General features: G+C 35.0%; 1 protein-coding gene across 1 annotated transcript in view; it reads left to right on the forward strand.

The window, feature by feature from the left end:
* CTTNBP2 (cortactin binding protein 2) overlaps window positions 1–23,273 on the forward strand; it is a 68,591-nt gene that overhangs the window by 9,209 nt on the left and 36,109 nt on the right. The window contains exons 2-4 of the mRNA XM_062491073.1: window positions 2,359–2,466; window positions 14,923–15,147; window positions 19,986–21,636. Coding sequence (XP_062347057.1) covers window positions 2,359–2,466; window positions 14,923–15,147; window positions 19,986–21,636 — 1,984 coding nt within the window. The remainder of the gene's footprint in view (window positions 1–2,358; window positions 2,467–14,922; window positions 15,148–19,985; window positions 21,637–23,273) is intronic.

Raw genomic sequence — 23,273 nt, forward strand, 5'->3', positions numbered from 1 at the left:
TAGAGGAATAACTGACCCAGGCAACAAAAATAGAAGATAACTGTTGTTCAGGCCAAAGTTCTGGTTAAAATGAATGCCCCCATCTTCAAAACAGTTATGCTTAATAGAAATAGGGTGACTGGAGCATTCCTTATGAGGACAAACTGAGGGAATTTCTCAGCCTCCAGAAGAGATGACTGAGAGGGACCTCATCCGTGTCTATCTGTATCTGAAGGAAGGGTGCCAAGGGAATGGAGCCCAGGCTGTGCTGAGTGGTGCTGAGCAGTAGTAGAAGAGGCAGTGGGCAGAACCTGATGCACAGGAAGTTCCACCTGAATATGAAGAAGAACTTCTTCACTGTGCAGTGACTGAGCACTGGAGCAGGTTGCCTAGAGAGGCCACGGAGTTTCCCTCACATGAAATACTCAAGATCTGTCTGGACACAGTACTGAGCTGTGTGCTCTGGGATGACCCTGTTTGTGCAGGGAGGTTGATCTGTGTTACTCACCTAAATGAGGAAGCTCCATCCAAGATATATTGAAATGTAAATAGCTAAAGTTCTGGCACACAGTTCTCACTAGCCATTTGTGCACCTCTGTGTGTTTTAACTGCAAAGTAAAAGTGTGACACAATAATACTAACACATACCCAGAGTTTTGGGTGTTTTAGATCTATGGCCTTCTAGCCTGAGGGAAGAACAACTGTTCTGCCATCCTCTAGCCTTGAAAAAGTAGAAATGGTACTTGCCTTAATTTTTATTGGATTTTTCTGTACTGAAGTTAAGCATCTGAGTAGCTGAATGTTTAGATTTTATGTGCTTCGGGGGAAATAGCCTATCCAGATACATTGCTCACCTTCTTTGGCAACAGATTGCTTCATACTGAACATAGATGACTGTTTGCTTTGCAGGGCTTTCTAGTAAACACATCTACATCATAGCTAGAAGTCTAGCGTTTACCTTACAGGGAATAGTAGCATACTGGAAATCAGTCTGGCCAGCTAAATCTAGCACATGGAATAAAAATTGTTTTCTCTTCCTGAAAATAATCCCCCTCTAGATTTATTAAGTGCCTACTTGTGTTAGCATTGTGGATGGTGAAAAATAGATTTGTATTAATCTTATCTACCTTTGTGATTATGTGAATATTATAACATTTCCCTCACCACACCTCTAAAATCAAGGCTTCCAGCCTTGCAGTGTTTCCTCATATAGTATTTACTCCTTTTCTCTTCTTTCTTTTAGTTAGCCAATTATGTACTTTTTAGATGAAGACTTTATGCAGTACTTTAGATATGGGTTTACCAGGGGTTTATATAGCAGTAAAAGGAAGTTGTTCACCTGTAAGTGAAGAATTATGCGCCAGCTTCCACATGAAATAGCTGTCTCTGCCACTTCTCTATCTTTTTTGCACATTATCGATGAAGAATTTGAATAAGGCTGGTCCCAGATGTACCTCCTGCTTACCTGTTTCCATCTTGGAGAGTGGTTGTTACCCATGATGTTTGTTTCCTGCCCATGAAGTGCCTTTTGTTCCTATACATTTGGATAGGAGTTTCTGTCTAATATTGGATACAGAACTTCAAATACATTAGGGTCCAGTGGATCCACTTTACCGTGTGCCTGTTGACATTGTTACAGAACTGTAGTAGTTTGCGAGGTGAATTTTTTTACAGAAGCCATGCTGATAGTCCCAGTATACCCTGAGTATGTGCTCAATGATTTTATTCATCACTATAAGCTCATTCTCCTGTCTTGCTCAGGGTGGCAGTCAGACCTACACTGTTCTTAGTAACTGGGAAGTGGAAAGATGCTGTTGCTATGAACTGTTCCTTAGTGCCTCTTAAACCCAAACTGTTCCCTCCAGCCAAACAAATGAGACTGCAAATAAAGCATACACATAAGATTCCATGTCTTTTCACAAATAGTTCTTCAGAAGTTCACATTCAGCCCAGTATGTGGTGGTAACTTGGTAGCTGTTTGCACAGGTGCCTCAGGTATGCTGTGGTTAAGATCCTTTTCCCCCCTCTTGCCTTTCTCCCTATAGTGCTATTTCATGTCTGTTGAATTGTTTCAGCCTCTGCAAAGCTGCACAAGGGAGCAAAGTCACAAAGTTAGCTGCTTTACCATTTCACCTTTATCATTCACAAGACTGCAGAACTGATCCCTTGGAACAGTTTGAAACAATATAGTATGGGAGGGCTTTAATTTCTTCACTTTAAATAAAAATAATCAGACTATTTGCTATTAATTTTGACTTTATCTAGTACAAATAAAGACACCAGTTCTTGGCAAATGCAAATGGCTGCTGACACATCTGTTTTTCAAAGTTACGGTAATTGTTGTAGTCAGTGTGTTCATCAGTGTTTTGTTTCTTACAGACAGGAGAGTTTGATGTGGATAACCTGAGCAAGCCAGAGCTGCGAATGCTTTTGAGTGTAATGGAAGGAGAACTAGAAGCACGAGACCTTGTGATTGAAGCATTGCGGGTAAGTTACTCAATTGTTGTGATTGGCTTTTTGGCTTTTTTTTTTTAATTCTCTTTTGCCACTTCCTTTATACTGTATGCAGAATATTGTTAGTGGAAGAGTAAATTGTGATTTTTTTTAAGTTTTAGGTTGACTAAATCTCAGTAATCACAAAACATGTTCTTGTTAATTGTAGCCATTTGGTAATTCTACATAATTTTGGTCTAAAACACAAACAACATTTCAAAGAAATAAGTGAAAAATGTGTGAAATTCCTTCCTCTTTAAATTAGTTCATATTCTAAAGTCTGTTATTCATGAAAGGAAGGAATAACTTATAGGGAAAATTCAGTCTATTTGTTATTTGTTCTAATGGGCTCCATTCAGCCATGCACTCTATTCACTGCTTTTATTTTCAGTGAGATGGAAGAAAGGACAAAAATCAGGTGATTGTATACACTTAGGGAAATATTTTTGTGGCTTTTTTGTTTGCTTGCCTTTTTAAAATAAAAATCTGAGATACATGCTTTTAACAGCACTTGCAAGTATTTGGTTAGGTTTCTACTGTTTGGCACATGTTTTCTGCTTCAGAGAATTGCAGAACTGCAGTCTGAAAGGCAGCTTAGTTTATTGGAAATGTACAAACAAAACTAATTAAAATGTGATTTTTTTATGTTGGGAAAAAACAGTATTCTATGGTTTAAAAATATTTATAACTTAATGGTTGAATAAGGGGAAATTGTGCTCTTGAAGGTATTGATAGTATTGTAAAGCAAAACCTTAATGTAATAAAATGCATGTAGTGCTAATTTTTATAGTATGTATAATGATTATCAAGTAATGTAGGAACATTTTCCACTTGAAATGTCACAGCAACAATGGTAAATGCATTTTTATTCAGTTTTAAGATGCTTTAAGTTGTGATGGTTTCAGATTACCTGTTGCAAATGGAGCTTTAAGGTAGCTGTCATTGATGTATGTGAATTAGTAATGAAGGCTTTATTGGTAAAAATCTCTCCTATACAATCTCATTTTCATTTTGTAATGACAGTAAGTCTCTGGGGGTAATATTTTTCTGGAGTATTACTGCACTTGGAAGCTATTTTCTGTTTGGCCTTCAGTTATATGCGTATGTTGAAATGCACTGCCTTTTCATCTAGCTCTTTCGCAATTTCATGGCTCATTTTCCTGGACTAGGAATTTTATTTTCCCTGTCTGTCAGTTAAAGTTTTGTAAAAGTGAGAATACTGTGCACAGCACATCCAGAATCTCTTTTTTTGGGTCTTCCAACTTTGAAGGAATGCAAATAGAATATTCATTCAATTTTTTTTCCTAGTAAATATTCAGGAACAAGCTACTACACTACATGTAAAAAAAATGTGTATGCTGAAATTGAGAAAAATGGGGGGGGGGGGAGGAAAAAAAAATGCAGTAAGCATTTAATGATAGTAAACATTAAATATTCAGCATAGTGCAGTCCCAGAAGAAAAAAGCCTATATCAAATTTACATGTACCTGCTGAAATAGTATGTATACAGTGGATTTTGATGATTAACACGGATAAATATAAAAAGTAGCTCAATTTCACATAAGGTATTTAAATGTTGAAAGTTGGTGGGATGGGATATTTTTGTTTGTTTGTTTTGTTTTGTTTTTTTTGTTTGTTTTTTTTTTTTTTTCTCCTGCATCTCAATTTCTAGTTTCCCTAAACAAACTCTGTGTGTAACAAATCTTCCTGGCAGCTTTCCTGGTGAGCTGTGCTGAGAAACTTGGAAGCCATACCTGCTGAAGCACTGTAGGCTGATATGTTGCAGTATGATACTTTTGGATCTTCTGGCTTCTTAGTTGGGAAGCCACAACTCAGCAGTATTAGCATCTGGATTCTTTAAGCAGCACACAAAAATAAATAAATAGCTAGCTAGATATAAAAGTGTATAATAAGAAAATTCAGTGGAATTGTGTCAGATTTGGTACTTTGATTTGCTGCAACAAACAGGCATACATACTTTGCATATCCTTAAAGCAAGAAGGAAATTATTTTCATATAAGGGGAAAATACTCAAATTATCTCAAAAAGAGATGATGGTCTCTTTCAAAATTTGGATAAGTTTGTGACTGTGTTTTTGTGTGCTGGGGAAGTTGGCTTGTTGTGGGGTTTCTGTAAGCCTACTAGTAGTTCAGGGTTGTTTCAAAGCCCAATTTCTATGATAGGTCAAAGCCTGATAATTTCTAACACTATACTAGAGAATGTGTATTTTTTCCTTTCCTCTTAAGTGATCTTAAGTGAAAGGCCAGCAGTTTGAGTTGGTGTGAAAAAATCTTGTTAAATTAAATGGTCATCCTGGGGGCTGGGATGAGGATGGAAGATTAGTTAGTAAAGTGTTGATTTTTATTAAGGTAATGGAATTTGTGCCACATGATAAATTAGAATTAAACTTAGTGTCACGTATAATTGACACTTTTTATTGGGCCTTTTTTCATAATGTGATGTAGAGTTTCCACTGGATTTATATAAATTTTAGGTACCTTGAAGACTGTTTTTGAAACAAAACCAAAACTTCAAGAAGAAATTTGTAGGAAATATGCAGATGTCATCTGTTTATTTCCACATTTCCACAGTACAACCAATACATGCACAACTGATTCCTCCTTGAAATAGTTACAGTAATTATCAATCAGCAATTTAAATTACTGGACAAGTTCAGCCCTGTGAAAACCAACAGACTTGGAAAAGTAGACCTTCATGATGCTTAGAGTCAAATATCCAAGTTTTTTCTGCAAGTCATAAGTTCATTTATTATGGAGAAGAGCATCAAGATTTACCTCAAAGGATCTTTGCGTAAATCTTTCTCTACACCAAGTGACTTGATTTCTCTTTTTTTGAATCTATAATTTCTGTATTTTAATAGCTTTGTGATCATGGTTGTTCTGCAATTAAAATTAGATTCAGATTAACATTTAAATCACCAAAATGATTTCATTAATGAGAAATAACTTGCTGAATAATTGCTATTGAGAGTCCATATAGGCAAAAATGGAGGCAGATTTAACTATAGTGCTGCCTGCCTCTGTCTCAATTATCCAAATAAACTATCCACCTGTAATAAGGGGATGTATTTTTCCTAATGTGGAGGTAATGTGGCCATATAATCTAAGCACAGGTCTGGCCTCCAACAACTGTGATCCCAAATACAGTGTTCATTTGTTATTTTTATTCCAGACAAAAAGTGGTTGCTGTGGCTGTTTATTTTCTACAGATTTTTTAAGTGCATTGACCCTCATACGAGGAATTGATGTGGTAGTAATAGCTACCAAGAATAAAATTGTAAGTAGTAAATACTGCTTTTTTTTGGTAATTCTCTCATAAAGTTAAATCATTTGTAGGTTATTTTTCATCTAAAATTTTAAAGCCTCATTTAGCTGGGATTTCTGTTTATTGTAAAAATACGTTTATTTGCTTATGTAGATTTCATTAGGTAATAAATAGTAAATTGAAAATTCATGCTTGCTTCTGTGGTATACTTGTATTATTTATATAATAAATATGCAATATATATATAATAAATATATAATGCAAAAATATAATATAATATATAATAGAATATTATATTATTTAATGTGAACCAAAAAAATGCAAACTCTTACCATCCTAGATTTTTAATATACCACATTGCATGGATTTAGAAAACTTTATTTGATTGTTGAGAAAAATCACTAATTAATAAAAAAAAAGCCTAAAAGAACTGCCAATACCAACAGTAGATATATTTTTGATTAAATAAAGTTGACTACAAAATCAGTGAGCTTTCTTTGAGCTTAAGTGAGCTCCAAATCAAGAGATTCTGTATATAGGCTGGCTGAGTCAGGAAGGCAGTATATGAATGGCAGCCTGAACTTGGTTGTAGGTGGTTTTCAGTGGTGGAAAGTCCTACTTATTTAATTTTTACTGTAACTTCCTAAGACATGAAAGCTTGTTTTCTATGTCAGTGTTTGTACCAACATTGTTTAATCTTTCACCCTGTTTCTGCAAAATCTGACAAATAGCCAATGAAAATATTAACTGTTTGGATGATAACTGGCAAAAGCAAGTGTATTTCTATACCACTTTTGCAATTCAGAAAGCATATGTATAGATCAGACAATATTTAAGGCACCTTGAGTCTATCATAGTTTATCACAACAACTTACTGTGTAATTGTTAGTTTTTGGCAGGGTAATTGGGAATACTACTGGGTTTTCTTTGCAAAATGTGTGGCCTTTCATGCTCAGCTCTGCATTTTCAGTAATGAATAGGCCATTCCTTGGAAAAAAACAATTGCAAGGAGAGCTCTAGATACCTGCAAGCTATACTTGTCTACTTTGACCTGTCTGCTTACCAGTGAGTCCTGTCTAGCTAAAGGGCTTCCTTCAGTTGTCCAAGACAGACTTTTGCCTACTGTAGACTGAAATTTTGGGTTAGAGTTTCTATACCCTTTTAATGTTTTTTGCATCTTGTCATGGGGCAGTACCTGGTTTTGCTGCACTCTGAAAGATACACATTAAAATAGAGTTATTACCAGTACAATGTGTCAATTGTGTATGAATAAAATCTTTTATCCTGAACTATTGCACAAAGTCATTGAGAATTGTACTGTAAAACTTAGGACTTCAAGAAGGAGTTTTGGGGCTAGAAGGGAAGAAATCTGGGAGTTATCAGGAAAAAGGGAATGAATCCTTATAATTTAGTTGTTCTCAAATTGACTGATAGGGAGAAGAATCACACATATGTCAACAGGAGCTACACATACTATAAATTATAGACCCTTACTTGCAGTAATTGTTCTAAAATATTAATTCAAATTTCTCCTATATGTATGAATCCCGTGAATCCAGAATGGAGTAAGAACACACAGAAGGTGGCTTTGGAGGCTTCTGGCCAGCCAGTAAGGCAAGCTGTTTTGTAGCCAGGTGTCTTGAAAAAATTATAACCCTGTACAAGGAGGAGCAGAAGATGTTAAACTGTGTGGAACAGAAGGTTATTGCTGTAAACAGTATGATGTCAGTTGTTGCTCTTGGTGGCAGAAGTGAACCATGAAATAGAAGTCAGATAATGCCTTATTTGCATTGTCATTTTTGCATGTTGCAATTTATTTGCATAAAAATTAATCTTTACTGAATTTTCAGGGGCTAATAATCTGCAAATTATTAGCTCATGCTTGCTCATCTCTGCATATCATGTCATTGCTCATCTGACCACTACTTTTGATTTATTGAATTTAATGATGGTTGTGTATGCATTATCTTTACTGTTGTGTCTTTGGTATGTTTTGTTATTGAGCTGAAAAAGTGTTTCTTTTAAAGTGCTAAACATGATGGTTAAAGTGCTCTGTTTTGGTTAGAGATTAAGTCAGATTTCCTTCAGCACTTCAGAAGAATGGCTGACAGATTTCCATGCAAAGAATTATGAATTTATTTGCATGAATTTCAACTATAAATTTGAACATGCAAAAAGAAGTCTAGATGACAAATGGTTATTTAAAGTAACCAGAGAGCTCAAGTCTCTTATATCAGCTGACACTCATTATCAGTATGAAGATCTGTATTATTTTCAGAAATAAATGTCTGGGCGGTTAGATAATCAGAGCATCAAACAGTGATATTTCCTGACAAAATATTGGCCTATAATTTTCAAGTGTTTAAGCACCAGACAACAAAGCTGTCATAAACTAGGTCTAATGTAATCTTTATATGGAGCATCTAGATGGCTCTTCCCCGTCAAAAACACATGTTGTTTCATGACTTGAACGTTTTCTTCTTCCTCATTTAGAAACTTAGTGCAAGGGCTGAATTTCACCTTTTACATTATGTCAAGTGAAGAATATTTTATATGCACTGTGCTGTTTTTTTTCTTGTTGGGACTGATCTGTTAGTAACTGATCTTAGCCTTGTAATATGGCATTTTGCTTTTAAAATCTGCAGCCTCAAAATAGTGAGTTTTCATTACTCTAAGGGAAAAAAATAATAATGAAGAATTGGAAGTATGTGTCTGTCTGTCCTGTCTGTCTGTACCTCTTCCTTTCATGTAGTTTTTGTCAAGTAACAGGGATAAAAAAGAAGGAGGCTGTGCTACTTATCAGTATTATGGTAATAATAATCTGGTGCCACTGAATGGCTCTCTCCTTTTTATGGAGTTAGACCCCTAAGAAAATTCAGGCTTGTTCATTGCCTTGGTTGCATAATTCTATTTCAGTACTTGTCAGGATTGTTTAAATGTTACTTAAATGTTTGTCCTTCTAGACACAGAGATTTGAATTAAGTGTTTGGCATTTTGTGCTTTTATCAAGCATGCTTTTTAGTGCTGAGAAAAGGAATATATACAGCTTTTTGCAAAACACTATGTGAATACTTGCATGAAATGGAAAATCTCCTAAGAATACTGTAAATAGCCTTGTAAAACAACATAGAGTCTTTTATTCAGAGCTGTCTTTTTACCTTAAAAAATGATTTTTAAAAGCTTGGATTTAAAACTATGTGATTCTGAGAGACAGGGATACTTTGCAAAGTACAGTTTTTTAAAAAGTTTTGTGGGTTGTTGTGAATGAGAGAATAAAGCAGCTTTTGGATATTAGTTTCATGCTTGGGATAACTTTGCATCTCATGCAGTTTACCGTACTGTAACAAATTTCATTGATATCTTTGCATGCCTTATGACTGTTACAAGACAGTTCTTTGAGATAGTTTTGAATGCCTTCTATGAGGGTATGTGTCTCACATTAAAAATTACTAAGTATGTTTTCTTTTTTTTATTAGTACCTCTACCAAATGGCTTGACTTCTTTCATGGTCCTGCTCAGTCTTCTGTAAAGAGCATGTCTTTATAGTACAGAACAATTGTGTAGGTCTGTCAGAGCATAATCAACCTGTATGCTGGTTTTGTTTAACTTGCTGATTGTATTCTCCAATTTCTCAATTCTACTGTTTTCACTCTTTTTGAACTAGCGGCCTGTTACAATCATCAGTCTAATCCAAGCAATTTCCATTTTTCCATCCTTAAAATGGACCCACTGGTTTTTGTCTTATCATACTTGGAATTTAACATGGAAGCAGACACTTTTAATGTATTGGTAAAATATTTTTCATATAGTATGCAGTTCATTAAAATTTAAGTCCCTTGCAAAACCTGCAAGGGTATGCACTATCACTGTGCTGGAGAAAGGAATTTAGACTGCGGTTAAAATTTTAAGAAGAAATTGAGCATCACATGTTCATTGACAGAAATCATGCTGCAATAGACTGTTTCCTCAGTCATTGATGTTTACATTTCCATTTTTAGTTTTTCCTATACAGCTTTATATGGAAGTAGCACCTTATGATACTTTGAAAACGTTCATTTATATCTGCAATAAAAAAAATAGGCAGCTATAAAAAACTAACCCAAATTCAACTGTGTATGAAAATTGCTTGCATTCTTTAAAGAATCATTTTTAACTAATCATAGTAATGCATTATATCCTGCAGTCTGGTATTTTGATGGTGTATCTGAAAGTACTGCTTTTATTGTGAATATATACTCATTGATAATTTCTTTTGCTTAATTGAATAGCTACAAAAAATCACTTAAAGAAGCTATATAATTTCACTGCAGAAGATTTATAAACCTGTTCTCTTTCAGACATCTTCATCTTTTAAAAAAGTCAATTACATTTTTAGTTTTATTTAGAATGTAGGGCTCACCCTCATCTTTAACATAATACATAAAAAAAGTTTTCACAGCCTCCTCTTCTGTACTGGTTAGTTTTAGAAAACTTTTTACCACTCCCTAATTCAAATGTCAAGAGAAAATAATAATATGAACCTGTCAACATCTGTTGAAACAATTATAGTAAATGTAGAAAAGGAAATTAATCAGTGCAACAAATGCTCTTGAAAGGAAGGAAATTTTGTTTAAGGGTACTGGGATAGCTTTAATTCAGTTCCGTTGTTCCCCAGCAGTGTAGGACATGCAGTCCAATTTTTGATGTTTGTCACTGGTTGCTGCATGGAAGATTTGGACCTGCTGAACTCTCTTAACCTGGCAGATAAATGTAGAGGAAACTCTGAGATATATAGGGGGAAAATTACAGTATTAACCTTAAAAGCTCTGTTGCTTATGTGTATTATGTTGCTAATTATGAAAACCTATTTCAACAGATGTATGCAACTAATATAAACATAATTAAACATAAATTATTAAGGATGTACAACTTATAATATTGCTTATGTGATTAATTATTTTGTTTTCATTATTTGGCTTATTTCTTATATACATTAATTTATCCTATTTCTTTTTCCTAGCTTTATGCTTTTAGCTGTAAGTCCACAGTAAGATGTATACTATTTGAAGACCTCCTTGCCCCCTTACATTCTTGTTTCAATAACAGGAGAAAAAGTCTAATTAGACTTCATAGTCACTTCTCAGTTTGTTTACTGAAAATAAATTTTTGTTTTCTTCTGAAGTGGAATGCAAAAAAAAATAGTGACAAACCAGTCGTATTTGCAGCTTTACCCAGAGGCCATTTTCGAGATAACCTCATTCTTTTTGTTCCTCTCTGTACACACCCCACTGCTCATCTTCATAGGGTCAGGTTAAGAAGTGAAAATTTCCATGAGGTAGCTTGCAGATAACTTGAGGTGACTTGAAAAAGGTTGGCGTAGGATGAATGAGGTGCCTTGCTGTATGTGGTAGGAGACAGGCTCCCTGAGAGAGTCATAAAAGAAGCGGTTTATCTTTACAGCCCAATCCTTCAGATTTTTGTTGGCTACAGACTTAGGAGAGAAGACTTGAGAACAAACCTTCTCCTTGTATTGTATAGCTGCATAATCCCTAAGGATTGTTTAATGCTGATTTCTTGTCTTGAAAATATCCCAGACTAAAAGTTCTGTTTCCCAGGTCATAAAAATTATTTTCATGATCTGAAGCAGCACATAATAAGATTTTGTTCTACCAATATTTGATTTTTTCCCTTCCTTTGAGAACTCATTTTTTTCATTTGTTACTTGACAAGATTACCAGCATCTGTAAGCTAAAAAAAAAGAAAAAAATTAACGACAATCCTAGAAGAAATCACTAATTGTGCAGTAATGTAGGTATAAAGGCACCTTGAGAGATTGGTCTGCTCAGTCCAATCTTCTTAAAGCGGGAGTAAGGTCAAACATGGATTGAGTTGCAGTTGGCTTTATCCAATCTATCTTGGGAAATCTTCCAATGATACAAGTTACCTGTTTTCCCTGGGCAATGTGTTCTGGTGCTTATCTGCTCTCAGTGAAAAGAATTTGTGTCCAACTCAAATTTCCCTCATTAGGTTGCAGGACAAGTAGTGCTTGCTACTTGTTCTGTCAGGTTGCAGACCTCAAACATCTTTCTCCCTGATTGTCTCTGTTTCACACTGAAAAGTCCTACTTCTACTTAGCTCTTCCTTGAAGAGAATCTGTGTTGCACCTTTTGATCATTTTTGAAATGATCAAAATGAAAACACTGAAGATATTTCTCAGATCTTTTTTTTTTTTTGGTAGTCCATTCTTGATCTAACATAATCAGCCATAAAAAAAACCATTGAACTACTTTTCAAGTGGTAGCTTTATTTTAGTTTCCTTGTTTAATGTTTCAGGTCTTGTGTAAGGATTTAGAAGTTCTATATAAATGTGATGTTCTTACTGACTGAATGAAAAAGCTGTTGTAAGTAAGTTTAATCTTTTGCTCTATTGCTGTAGTGAATTTCATTCATTAACTGTTTAAAGGGATTTTGTCTTTGGTTTTATATATTTTGTGTTGATTTGTGTGTGCCTACTGACGCTTTTCATTATCAGTTACCTGTTGGAGGGTTTAGCTCAAATCTTAAGTAATGATTTTATGTACCACTGACATAGGCTGAAAAACGTATAATTTTCCATGGGCATCTTTTCACATTTCTAAATACTTTCAGTCTCAGTACTTCCATTAAAAGATTAATTGCTGAGCAAATGAGTATGTACAGAAAACTAAAGCTGATGGTTTATAAATTCGTCCCTTTCACAATACAGTAATCCTGATGACCTCCTATAGTGGGTGTTTATTCTGTTTATTTTTGAAAATGTGTTTGAAAATTAATTCTGTTAAGTCACAAATAAGTAGTTTAAATGTTATTTTCTCTACATATTGCACATGTGCAACTTAAGTCATATATGAGACACTGCTAATGCTGCTTTAAAGCAACACCAAACTACAAAAACATTCTTTTAAAGGAGTGTGATTTTAGACTTTATGTTCCACAGATAATGACAGCCATGAAAAACAGGTATCATGATATTGCTACTAACTCTTATGACTTGAAATTAAGTAAAGAAAGACAATATAAGAGAAAAAACTTCTGATTCTAGCATTCCTATTTCTCCTGTCTGATGTATTTTTGTGTATTGTGAAGGGGGAGAAGTATTATTTAGAGGCTGGAGGAATCCTGCAAAAAACTTCAAGCCTACTTTGTCTTTCTGTCACTTTGTGCCCAAGTTTTAGGAAAATACTCATCATCTCCCTTCTACCAAGTTTCTGCTTTGTCTTTTATTCTGGTACCTTCTTTTCAAATAATGTATTTTCATCCCATGAAATCATACAGTGATTGTATTCTATATTTATAGTCCTCATATAAAGACACAGAAGCATATGTTTTAGTATTTTGCATTTAGTTCCCTTTGAGTTGAAAGCATCTTGAAATGACTTTGCTGTCTACAGTTTGATAGTTGCCAGTTTCTTTTCCCCTGCACTTGAGGTTATACAGTTATGGCTTCAGCTAGTCTGTCATCCCAAACCATGTACTGTTTGAGACCTGTTGGTTTTGCCACAGTGTTTACTTTCCACATTTTGCTATAGCCACCTTGATTCTGGTTTTGATTTTCATTCAGATGGAGCTCATCCCTACTATATAGATTCATCTTTTTCTTGAGTGAATCTGACCCCCTGGTCATCTTGCTATTTTGGCAGGTGCACACTTAGTCTTTCTGCCCTGCTCTATTAATTGCTGTTCATGTTAGAAAAGAATTCAAGGAAGATATTCGTATTACATGCATTTAGTATGTGCCAAGAGGACAGCTGGTCATGGGTCAGAGAAAAATACGGAAAATACACATTATTTCACTGGTTGGCAATCTCATTCCATAAAGGCACAGGTGATTGCCTTTGCCTCTAAGATCAATCATCTCGGCTTTTCCTTTGGATTTAACAGTGAGGGCTCTTGGTGGTCTTCTTTTTATACTTACAGCAGACCCACTACATCTTTTTTTTCCTTTACTTTGATGTCTCACTTTATATAAACTAAGTGGCTTTTAAGTTGTTGATAATTTATACATGGACTGTGCATCGCTCTCTGTTTAAATTCTTAACCTGCTTGGATTTATCATCTTGCTTGGCTGATTAGCAATTTAATCCATTTATGGTAAGGCTTTTGCTTTTGATGGTTTCCTTTCCATGAAGGTTGAATTCCTAAGCTACATACTGGCCTGTAACTTCATTTTATAGAACCACAAATTACAAATACAGCCCCTCCCGCAAGTCTTATAATATTGCCTTTTGAACTTGCTGTTTTATTTTATAAGTTATAAATTAATGGAATAAAGCATTAGAATAATTAGACTGATTAGGGGTTACTTGCAAGTCATTTTATTAAAAATAACCAGGTTCTATCTGTTATTTTGATCTCTTCAACCAGTCACTACCTGACTTTGTAAGCCAAACTAGACTTTATGTCTAATGAACTCTGTCAGCTTTTTTTGAAGTTATGTTCCAAAGACCTGGTATTTCTAACAAAGGTCTTCAATTTCTATTTATACTATCTCATTGAAAAACAAACGAGAAGTATATTAAACATCAGAATGTGTAGGCACTCATTTCTTTTCCAAAAAAATTCTCATTTACAACAATATTACAATTTTGTCAACAATATATAGAAAAAAGTTGGGCATTCAGTGAGGTATGCAATTTGTAGTTAGTCTTTGAGGAGATTTCCAACATAGTTCTTAACGTTCCTCTTTGTTTTTTTCCTGCCCCGAAATGTGCGTTATCATTAATGAACTTTTCATATGGTAAAATTTCCACTTCAAGCTTTCCAAATGATGTGCTAACCCACTTGGTCAACATTTGGTCTCTTTTTCCTCTTTTGTATCTCAGAATTGGTTTATTCTTCCCCCTCCCCCTTTATTTTTTCTTATTCTTAAAAAGAATTTGAAGCAAGTTGCAGAGAATTTTTTTCTCTGGTTTTGGATGATTTCTCTTTCTTGGTGGTGTTTCTCTGGACTGTGAGTGTTTTTCTGATTTTCTGAGGAATATTTTTCTTTCAGAGGTTGTAAATGAATACCTAAAGAAAATATTTTAATACCTTAAATGACATATTTTGCTTTCCCTGTAGTATAAATTTCTTCTATGTGTGGATGTGCTTCAAAGAATGCATTTAGTTTCATTTCTCTGTTTTTAGTTTGCTTTTTTTTTCTCTTAGGCCCGGCGCAAAGAGGTTTTTATCCAGGAGAGATATGGAAGATTTAATCTGAGTGACCCATTTCTGGCTCTTCAGAGAGACTTTGAGGCAGGTGCTCGTGATAAAGAAAAGAAGCCAATATGCATGAACCCTCTGTCCATTTTAGAAGCTGTTATGGCTCACTGCAGGAAAATGCAAGAAAGAATGTCAGCTCAGTTGGCTGCTGCTGAAAACAGACAAAAGAAGGTATCCTGATACTGAATTTTTCCTTTCTCCTCTCCTAATTTGTTCTTTCATGCCAGTCTTTGAATTTGCATCTTTGCCTTGATTAACATTATGAGTGTTAAAATGTTGCCACCTAATTTTCATATAGAGTGAGGTGCTGGTTTATTGGTGATATTTTGTATGCACACTTCATTTGTTCTGTGAATTTAGTTCTATTTATGGAAAAAACTAAATATAACTGGTACAAGCTGATACAGTAGATATATACATAGATAGCTCAGTGTGAACTGAGATAACATCATGACAATATATTTTTAAACCAATACTGCTGGAGCCTTGAGGACCTATTGTTCTTTTCATTCTACCCTGGATAAAGTAAATAATTTATTTTAAGTTTATTTCAGGTGGCTTTATTTCATAAATCAGTAAAGCTGTTTTATAACTCTAAAAATACTTTTTTTGATATTTAGAATATTTACTGCAAAAAGAAAATAATTTTGGAACAATTGTGTTGCAGAAAAAAGTGCCAGATTGAAGTTAAAACAATATCATTTTGAAAGTGAATGATTGGTTGGTGGCCTATATTTCACCAATATGTAAGCCATACATTTCTATAACATAGCTAAATATGAATATGTTGAGGAGGGGTTTCTGAGAGGAAAGAGAGGAAACAGTCATATGAAAGACTAATCAAGACAAGGTTTATTTGAATAAATAGAAGAAAAATTCTGTGTATTTAATAATCTTCACTGGGTATAAGATGGATAGAATGTCTTCTACTGCTGTGATACTGCTTTTTGGTGACAGTTTTACATTGACTTAAGAAACCCCATACAACAAACAGTCTAAGACAATTGACATTAAATTTATTTTGGTAATGACTGCTCTTTGGGAAAAAAACATGCATGTGAAAGTGCTAGAAATTGCTGGAAATACCTGCCTAAATTAAGCCAGCAAACATTTTATTGTTACTTTGTTGTTACTCTGTTGTTTAGTTTAGTATAAGCATCATTGCTCTATTAAGACTTCAGGAAAACAGACATTAAAAAAGAAGGATATGACTAGACTGTTTGTATGATATGTAAGTCTTCAGTTTAATGCAGAGTGAATAATTACTGGTACATGCCTTACACTGCTTTCTGGGAACTCTTAAGTATTAATTTTCTTTCTCATAAGCTTTTTCAGTAAACAGAAAAATAGGAAAGGGCAAGCAAGCTTACTTGTTCTGACTGAAAAAGGATACTGGGACAAACCCTGACATCTCTGTCAGGACAGTTGAATTAGATACTTGTTTCAGTGCATGGCCACAAGTCTCTTCTTATACCTAAATTCTTCATCTATCTGGCTTTTATTATATGGACAGATACATGCACCTAACACAGGCTCACATATTAAGAATTTGTCAGTATATTAATATGTAAATTCAAATTTCGTCCTTTTTTTGTCTTTTTTTTTTTTTTTGCCAAAGTCTCTATCTGTCAGTCTGTTTGTACAGTAAAGGATGCTTTTGTCTTTTGCTTCCTAAAAGAATACATGAGCCTTTATTTTTTTCTTTAAATCTTGAATTTTAAGGATTTGAAAACAAACTGCATGTTGTTGAGCAGCTGTGTGCACGACTGTCTACTGAATTACATCTTCCTCTTTTAAGCTCCATTAGAAATGCTGTTTGTGCAAGACACTCTTAAACTCCTTGGGTTTGTGGCAACAGACAATGTGTCTGTAGGCTATGTCCATTCATTCACAAAGCATTCATTCAGTGTTTTACCTTCCTTCCTTCCTTCCTTTCAACATCTTTCTGTCTGTTCTTCATCTCTCAAATCCTTCTATTGAAGAGGGTAATAAAGGTGTTTTGAGGGACTTCAAAAAATGTTCAACAAGATAGGGTGACACAGTGTAAGAAAAATAAATCAGCCTAGGCAAATGGGACCTAAATACAAGCCAGCTGCACCTCCTCTCTCCAAGAGTGGTTCCTGCTTCTCTAAATGTGTGGTGCCTCTATCTTCATGTTTGGAATTGCTTCACTGTCCCACTGTAAGTAATGGAGTCTGTGTACAGCTGTGTTTATTTTCTCTGGATATTACTGAACTTTAAACAGAGTGAACTCTTATTCCAGGGGAAATTTAATATCTGTGAGTATAATAATCTCAAAAGTATTCTATTAATAAATTGTTTATTTGATCACAAAAAACCAAGGCATAAAAATATATGAGCATGTAGTAAAATCAAGAAGGTGCACAAAGGACTGTAAGTCATAGGCTTACCATATACAAACATATTCTCAGATGTCATCTGCTTTGTGTTAAGTCTCCATTCTTTTCCATCTCTTTGAAAGCTTTTCTTGGAGCTGCTGTGAAAATTAATTTTGTGTTTTCCTGGGAACACAAAACAGATCCTCAAAATGACAGTTCTTGATTTGTTGAGAGTTTGCAGAGGAGTTAGTATTGGGATGCATGCTCAAAGAAAGGCAAGCGTGGGTTGGAAAGGGCCTGTTGGTGTGATTTATTCTAACCTTGTGCTTAAAGCAGATTATCATCATCATCATCATCAGTACATCTGGGCATCTGTGAATTTGTCTTGCTTAGTCATGAAAGCCCCCAGGACTGGCAATACTGCATCTATTCTACACTGGTGTCCTTGTGAAGAACTTTTTTCTGAGACTGAGCCTCTCAAAGGGCAAGTTTTTTTTTCTGTAACCTTTTATTATGGAGCCCCACCTACCATTACCAAAATAAATTTGACTCTTGTCATCACTGTAAGTGTCATTCAAAAGGATGTTGCTGTTACATTAGCTCTCTATTTATCTCTAAACTATGCAAGCCAGGCTTTCTCAGCATTTTCTTACAAGGCATGCTGTCTCTCAACTCTGAAGGGCCTTTGCTGGTTAATTGTTTGTGGGACACTATTTTTTCTCAGTATCCTTTTCTAGGCTTTTTCAAATCCTTCTTGGATTCATTTCCAGATGTTTATATTACTGATATAGTACAGAGTAAGCATATAGTACATTTTGCAAAAATCAGGTTCTGGTTAGTTTGTAAACTTATAAATAATTGCAGCTAGTTCCAAATCTGTCATCTAGAGGAAAAAAATAACATGTAAGTATTCAGAGGTTTTTCCTATTCAGGATGATGCAGACAAAAGAAGAACAAGAGGAAGAGAGAGAGAGAGAGACATAGGAGACAATGTAAAATGACAAAATAATATTGCTTTTGTATATTGAAATCAAACAGAGGATTTACATTTATATTAGGGAGCCTTCATTTAGATGCAATGATTACAAATAAGGTATTATAATAGTATGGTAAGCTGATTTCATGCCAGTTAAATATTAAAATCTGTTGGTAATTATTTGGAAGTAATATAATTTCACAACACTTAATTCATAGAATGAGAACCTCATCTGAAAACAAAGTAGCAGAATAATAAAGTATAGAAAGTTTTGAAAAAATATTTTCACTATAATCTTTATACATCTCCAAGCTTTAGAAATTGTAAACATTTCTCATTATTTTTTGTACCTATTTTAACAAACAAATAAAAGATCTGATGCTCCACTTGTTTTAAAATTCCATGCAAATGTTGTTGTATCCTTTGAAAATGCAGTGAAATCATTGAGGAAAAAATAAGGGGATCTTTCCACTTGTAAACTATGATTGGGACCATTCCTAAATACAGTGTCATTATAATATTTTGTTCATTTAATTTGCAGCTGTACTTCCATTAACAGAGGAAGGGATGTTGCTGCTGACAAAGTTGATTAGCAATGACTGATAATGCCATACCTTATTTTTCATTCTTTTAACCCTGGGTTTTTGGGCTCTGAGCAGCCTGGTCTAGTGGAAGGTGTGCCTGCCCATGGCAGAGGGGCTGGACCTTCAAGGTCCACTTCCAACCTAAACCATTCTAGGAGTCTATGATATGTTTTTAAGGGAGTCTATGATATGCTTTTAAGAAAAGGTAGATGTGGTTTTGTGAAAGGCATTGTGCAGAGTGTCAACCTGGGATAAAGCTCTAAAACCCCAATTCAGCCCCTATGCTGCTAAACAGGCTTTGAAGTGTTTGAAACCAAGATGATGTTTAAAATGTAGGTATCATTTCCCACAATTCTTCCTCATAGGTGTCTTATAAAATGGTGTATTACTATATTTTTGCATTTCTTTTCTAGAAGAGGGTCTGTGAATAAAAGCGTAAATAGTAGGCAAAATGAATTAGAGGCAATGGGCATATGAGTAAGGGGAAAATTATTGTTATCAATTATCTGCATTTTAGTAGTAGTTCTTTGATTCGAGCTTATACATCACTGATGTCAATGAGACTTTTCACTATTAGTAAATACAGGAAAATATTTGTGCCTGTGTCAAAAAGTTGTCTTACTTATGAATGTTAAAACAAGATACAAGATAAGTTATGTTCATGATGAACTTAGTCTCTTTCACTTGGAGGAAGAGATAAAACCTAACCCCTTCGTTTCTGTCCTCAAAGATTTTTTGCAATGCTCATCTCTTACTTGTGTTTGGTTCCTTTACTGAGATTACTTCTTGTTATATTTTATTTTGAAGAACAGGTATCACTATCACTATTCCTATCACTCAGGAATCACAAGTATTTAACCACCTGGGGGAGTATCTCTGTCATCAGTGGAGGAAATTAAAAGATTTTACTAAGTTTCTAAATTGCTCTACCGAGATGGCTCTCTATTTCACTTGTATAAGACTATATGCACTTGTCTTAGATATCACAAATCACCTGCATGGATTCATTTTAGCCATACTCTCAAAATTAAAATATCAACGTCAGATTAATACTAGGTTATTATGAAATGAGAATTGTTAATGGGAATTATTTTCTATATTTTCTTACAGCTGGAAATGGAAAAATCTCAGTTACAGAATCTTGAGCTGGAGCACAAAAAGCTATCTGCTCGTCTTGAAGAGGAGCGTGGAAAGAATAAGCATGTAGTATTGATGCTAGTGAAAGAGTGTAAGCAGTTGTCTGGCAGAATTGTAGAAGAAGCCCAGAAGCTGGAAGAAGTGATGTTGAAATTTGAAGAGGAAAAGAAAAAGGCTACTGAATTGGAGGAGTCTCTTGCAGCTGAGAAACAAAGGAGTACGCAAATGGAAGCTCAAATGGAAAAGCAGCTGTCTGAGTTTGATACAGAGAGAGAGCAGTTGCGTGCCAAACTTCACAAAGAGGAAACACACACCAGTGACCTCAGAGAAGAAAGAGATAAAATGATCAAAATGATTGAGCAATTAAAAAAGGAGAATGAAAGTAAAGCTAATCTTTCTCAGAGGAATACCGATAGGAGTCTTGTTTCTGTTTCGGTTGAAACAGAAGAGCTAAGTTCAAGAACTGTTGCTTGTCAAACAGAGACTGTAATGATGGATAGTAGCATAGAAAATGCTAAGAAGTTGCCTTTGACTGTCTCTATAAAGTCTCCTACAGTGAGCCCGCTAGTGTCTGGCAATTCCAAAATGAATGTGTGTGCCAATGCAACATTTGTGAAGCCTGTCTTTGATAAGCAGTCTTCATCTAGTGAACTTGTCCCTCCCACGACTCCTGTTTTTGCACAGAATCAAAACAAAATTGAAGAAAATGGGCCTAGTACAGGCTCATCCCCTGATTTATCAAGTAGCACTTCTCCTTTTTCAAATAGTAATTCCCTTTGCACCCCTACCACACCAACTGCCACAGCTCAGAATTCCTCACTCTCTTCATCTGTACACAATTTGCATTCACCATCTGTCAACACTGCTGGCCATCCAGGCCTAAATCCACGAGTCCAAGCAGCTAGATTCAGATTTCAGGCTAATACAAATGATCAAGACCAAAATGGAAACACAACCCAAAGCCCTCCCTCGAGGGATGTATCCCCTACGAGTCGTGACAACCTTGTTGCCAAACAGGCGGCTCGGAATACTGTTACCCAAGTTCTTTCAAGATTTACAAGCCCTCAGAGTAGCGCTCCATCACGGCCAGGGACATCACATTCGGTGGAAGTTGGCACTTACTCCCCAGTTGGTAAAATGACTTTAAAGACTCCAAGCGTGTCAAGAATTGACAGAGGAAACCCTCCACCTATTCCTCCTAAAAAACCGGGGCTTTCACAAGCTCCTTCTCCACCACACCCACAGCTTAAAGTTTTAATGGATAGTAATCGATCCCCAAATACAAGTGCAAAAACTGACAACAAAACCATGACCTCACCTCTTTCAAGTTCACCACAAGGAATCAGGGTAATAAATGAGGAAATTATTTCTAAGTCCTCACCTCAGCTGCCACCAAAACCTGCTATAGATTTATCTGTGGCACCTGCAGGCTGTGCCATACCAGCCATAGCCTCATCTCAGGTGGGTGCCTGGCCTTCCCACTTTCCTGGACTGAACCAACCTGCATGTTCAGAAAATTCCTTTGTCATTCCCACCACCATTGCCTGTAGCTCCTCCATAAACCCTGTTAGTGCTTCATCCTGTAGACCATGTGATTCAGACAGCCTCCTGGTAACAGCATCAGGTAAAGGGATTGATATGCTACAAACTGTCTTCCTCAAAAATAACATTTTGGTTTTCTTACATGTCTTGTTTGCTTTATTTATCTTGTAACTTCCTCTTTCTTACTTTCTAAAAGCTAAAATTTTCATTTCTATTTTTTCCACATGCCAGGGGTATGAGAATTCTTTCACTGATTTAGTAATGTTATAAATAAGTTTGCTTCCTCAAGGAAGTCTCCGTACTGAAGGCTTTTTTGAAAGATAAAGAGGACTAATTTTTAAAATAAGTGAGCTGCAGGTTAGAGTATATTAAACTCTATAGTTTATAAAATAGGAAATTCCATGTTTCCTGTTATTAAACAATTTTTATTCCCATTTTACTTCATTGAAGACTTTCTACATGTATCAGGAGTAACCTAGTCATCCTTTTAACATTTGGTTGTCACATCATACTGTCAGAATCCTCTCTCCTTTCTGAACTCTGCCATAAAAGTATGAGCTCAGAAATCTTATCCTTCTGTTTGTCTACTGGTCCTCAGAGTCAGCAACACTGGGACCTGATGACAGCCTATTAGTTTGCTCTTTTTCATATGGGCGTCCTGAATTTTCATCTTAAATTCATATTCCAAGCTGAGCATGATTGCCATGTCAGACAGATCATTAGTCTCCCAGTATTTCAAATATTTTCCAAACTTAATTTGCGTTCAAGTGCTATTAGGCTCTATAACAGTATTTTAAAAATCTTTTTTAAAAAATCTAAGATTTTATGAACATAGAACAAATTACTTGAAAAGTCAGGTTCAAAGTGAATAGTTTTTGTAAGCAAGAGACTGTCTTCCACAAATCCTCTCAGCATGAATTAGGTGTATGTAACAGTTAGCATTACATTAATTATCTGATACTTGGTAATCATTTAAGATAATTATTGAGTATCCTTCAGAAGAAAAAATGTCATACCTTAAAAATGAAATTACCAGTGTTTTTTTTCATAACTCCATGTATTTTGCTTTAGTTGGTGCTTTGAGGTATTAACTTTTTTCTTAGGAGAACAATCATTCTTTTCAATCAGACTCTGCCCCCAAATATTTAATTTGTGTCTTTTATGAAATGTGTGACCATTTTCAGAGAAAATTCTCAAAGAGAGGACTTTTTGTCAAAAATTGTTAGGTTTTTTATTTTTAAGATTGCTTTCTTTCTCTAATTCCCTTCACTTTTTCTGAGGAGGCATGGAAATATTTTTTGATTTAATTCCATTGTAATCCTTCCTCTGAACATTTGATCTTAATACTTTGTAAGTGACACTGTTTTTTGGGAATATTTGCAATTGCAGCTGGGAAACATATCCCATGATCTAAAGTTTGCTAAGAAAGATTAAACTCTACTTATCTGTATGCTATTTTATTTTATTAATGTAGAGATGTTATTTTAGCAGCTCCTTTACTGGCTACATACAGGCTCAAAGAACCTTAACTTTTTCTGTGATATTCACAAAAATATCCAGGTGGTTCTTTGTGTTTTATCCAAAATAATGCTTATATCTTATTGCACATATTCTTCAATCTCATTTTCTTTATTTTTTTTAGGGAATGTAATCTATTTTGGCCAAGTGTTCTAGCAAACTGCAGAACTAAATAAATTAAAGCAACAGATATTATGCAAG

This window comes from Cinclus cinclus, chromosome 4, assembly GCF_963662255.1.
Source record: "Cinclus cinclus chromosome 4, bCinCin1.1, whole genome shotgun sequence".
Lineage (NCBI taxonomy): Eukaryota > Metazoa > Chordata > Aves > Passeriformes > Cinclidae > Cinclus > Cinclus cinclus.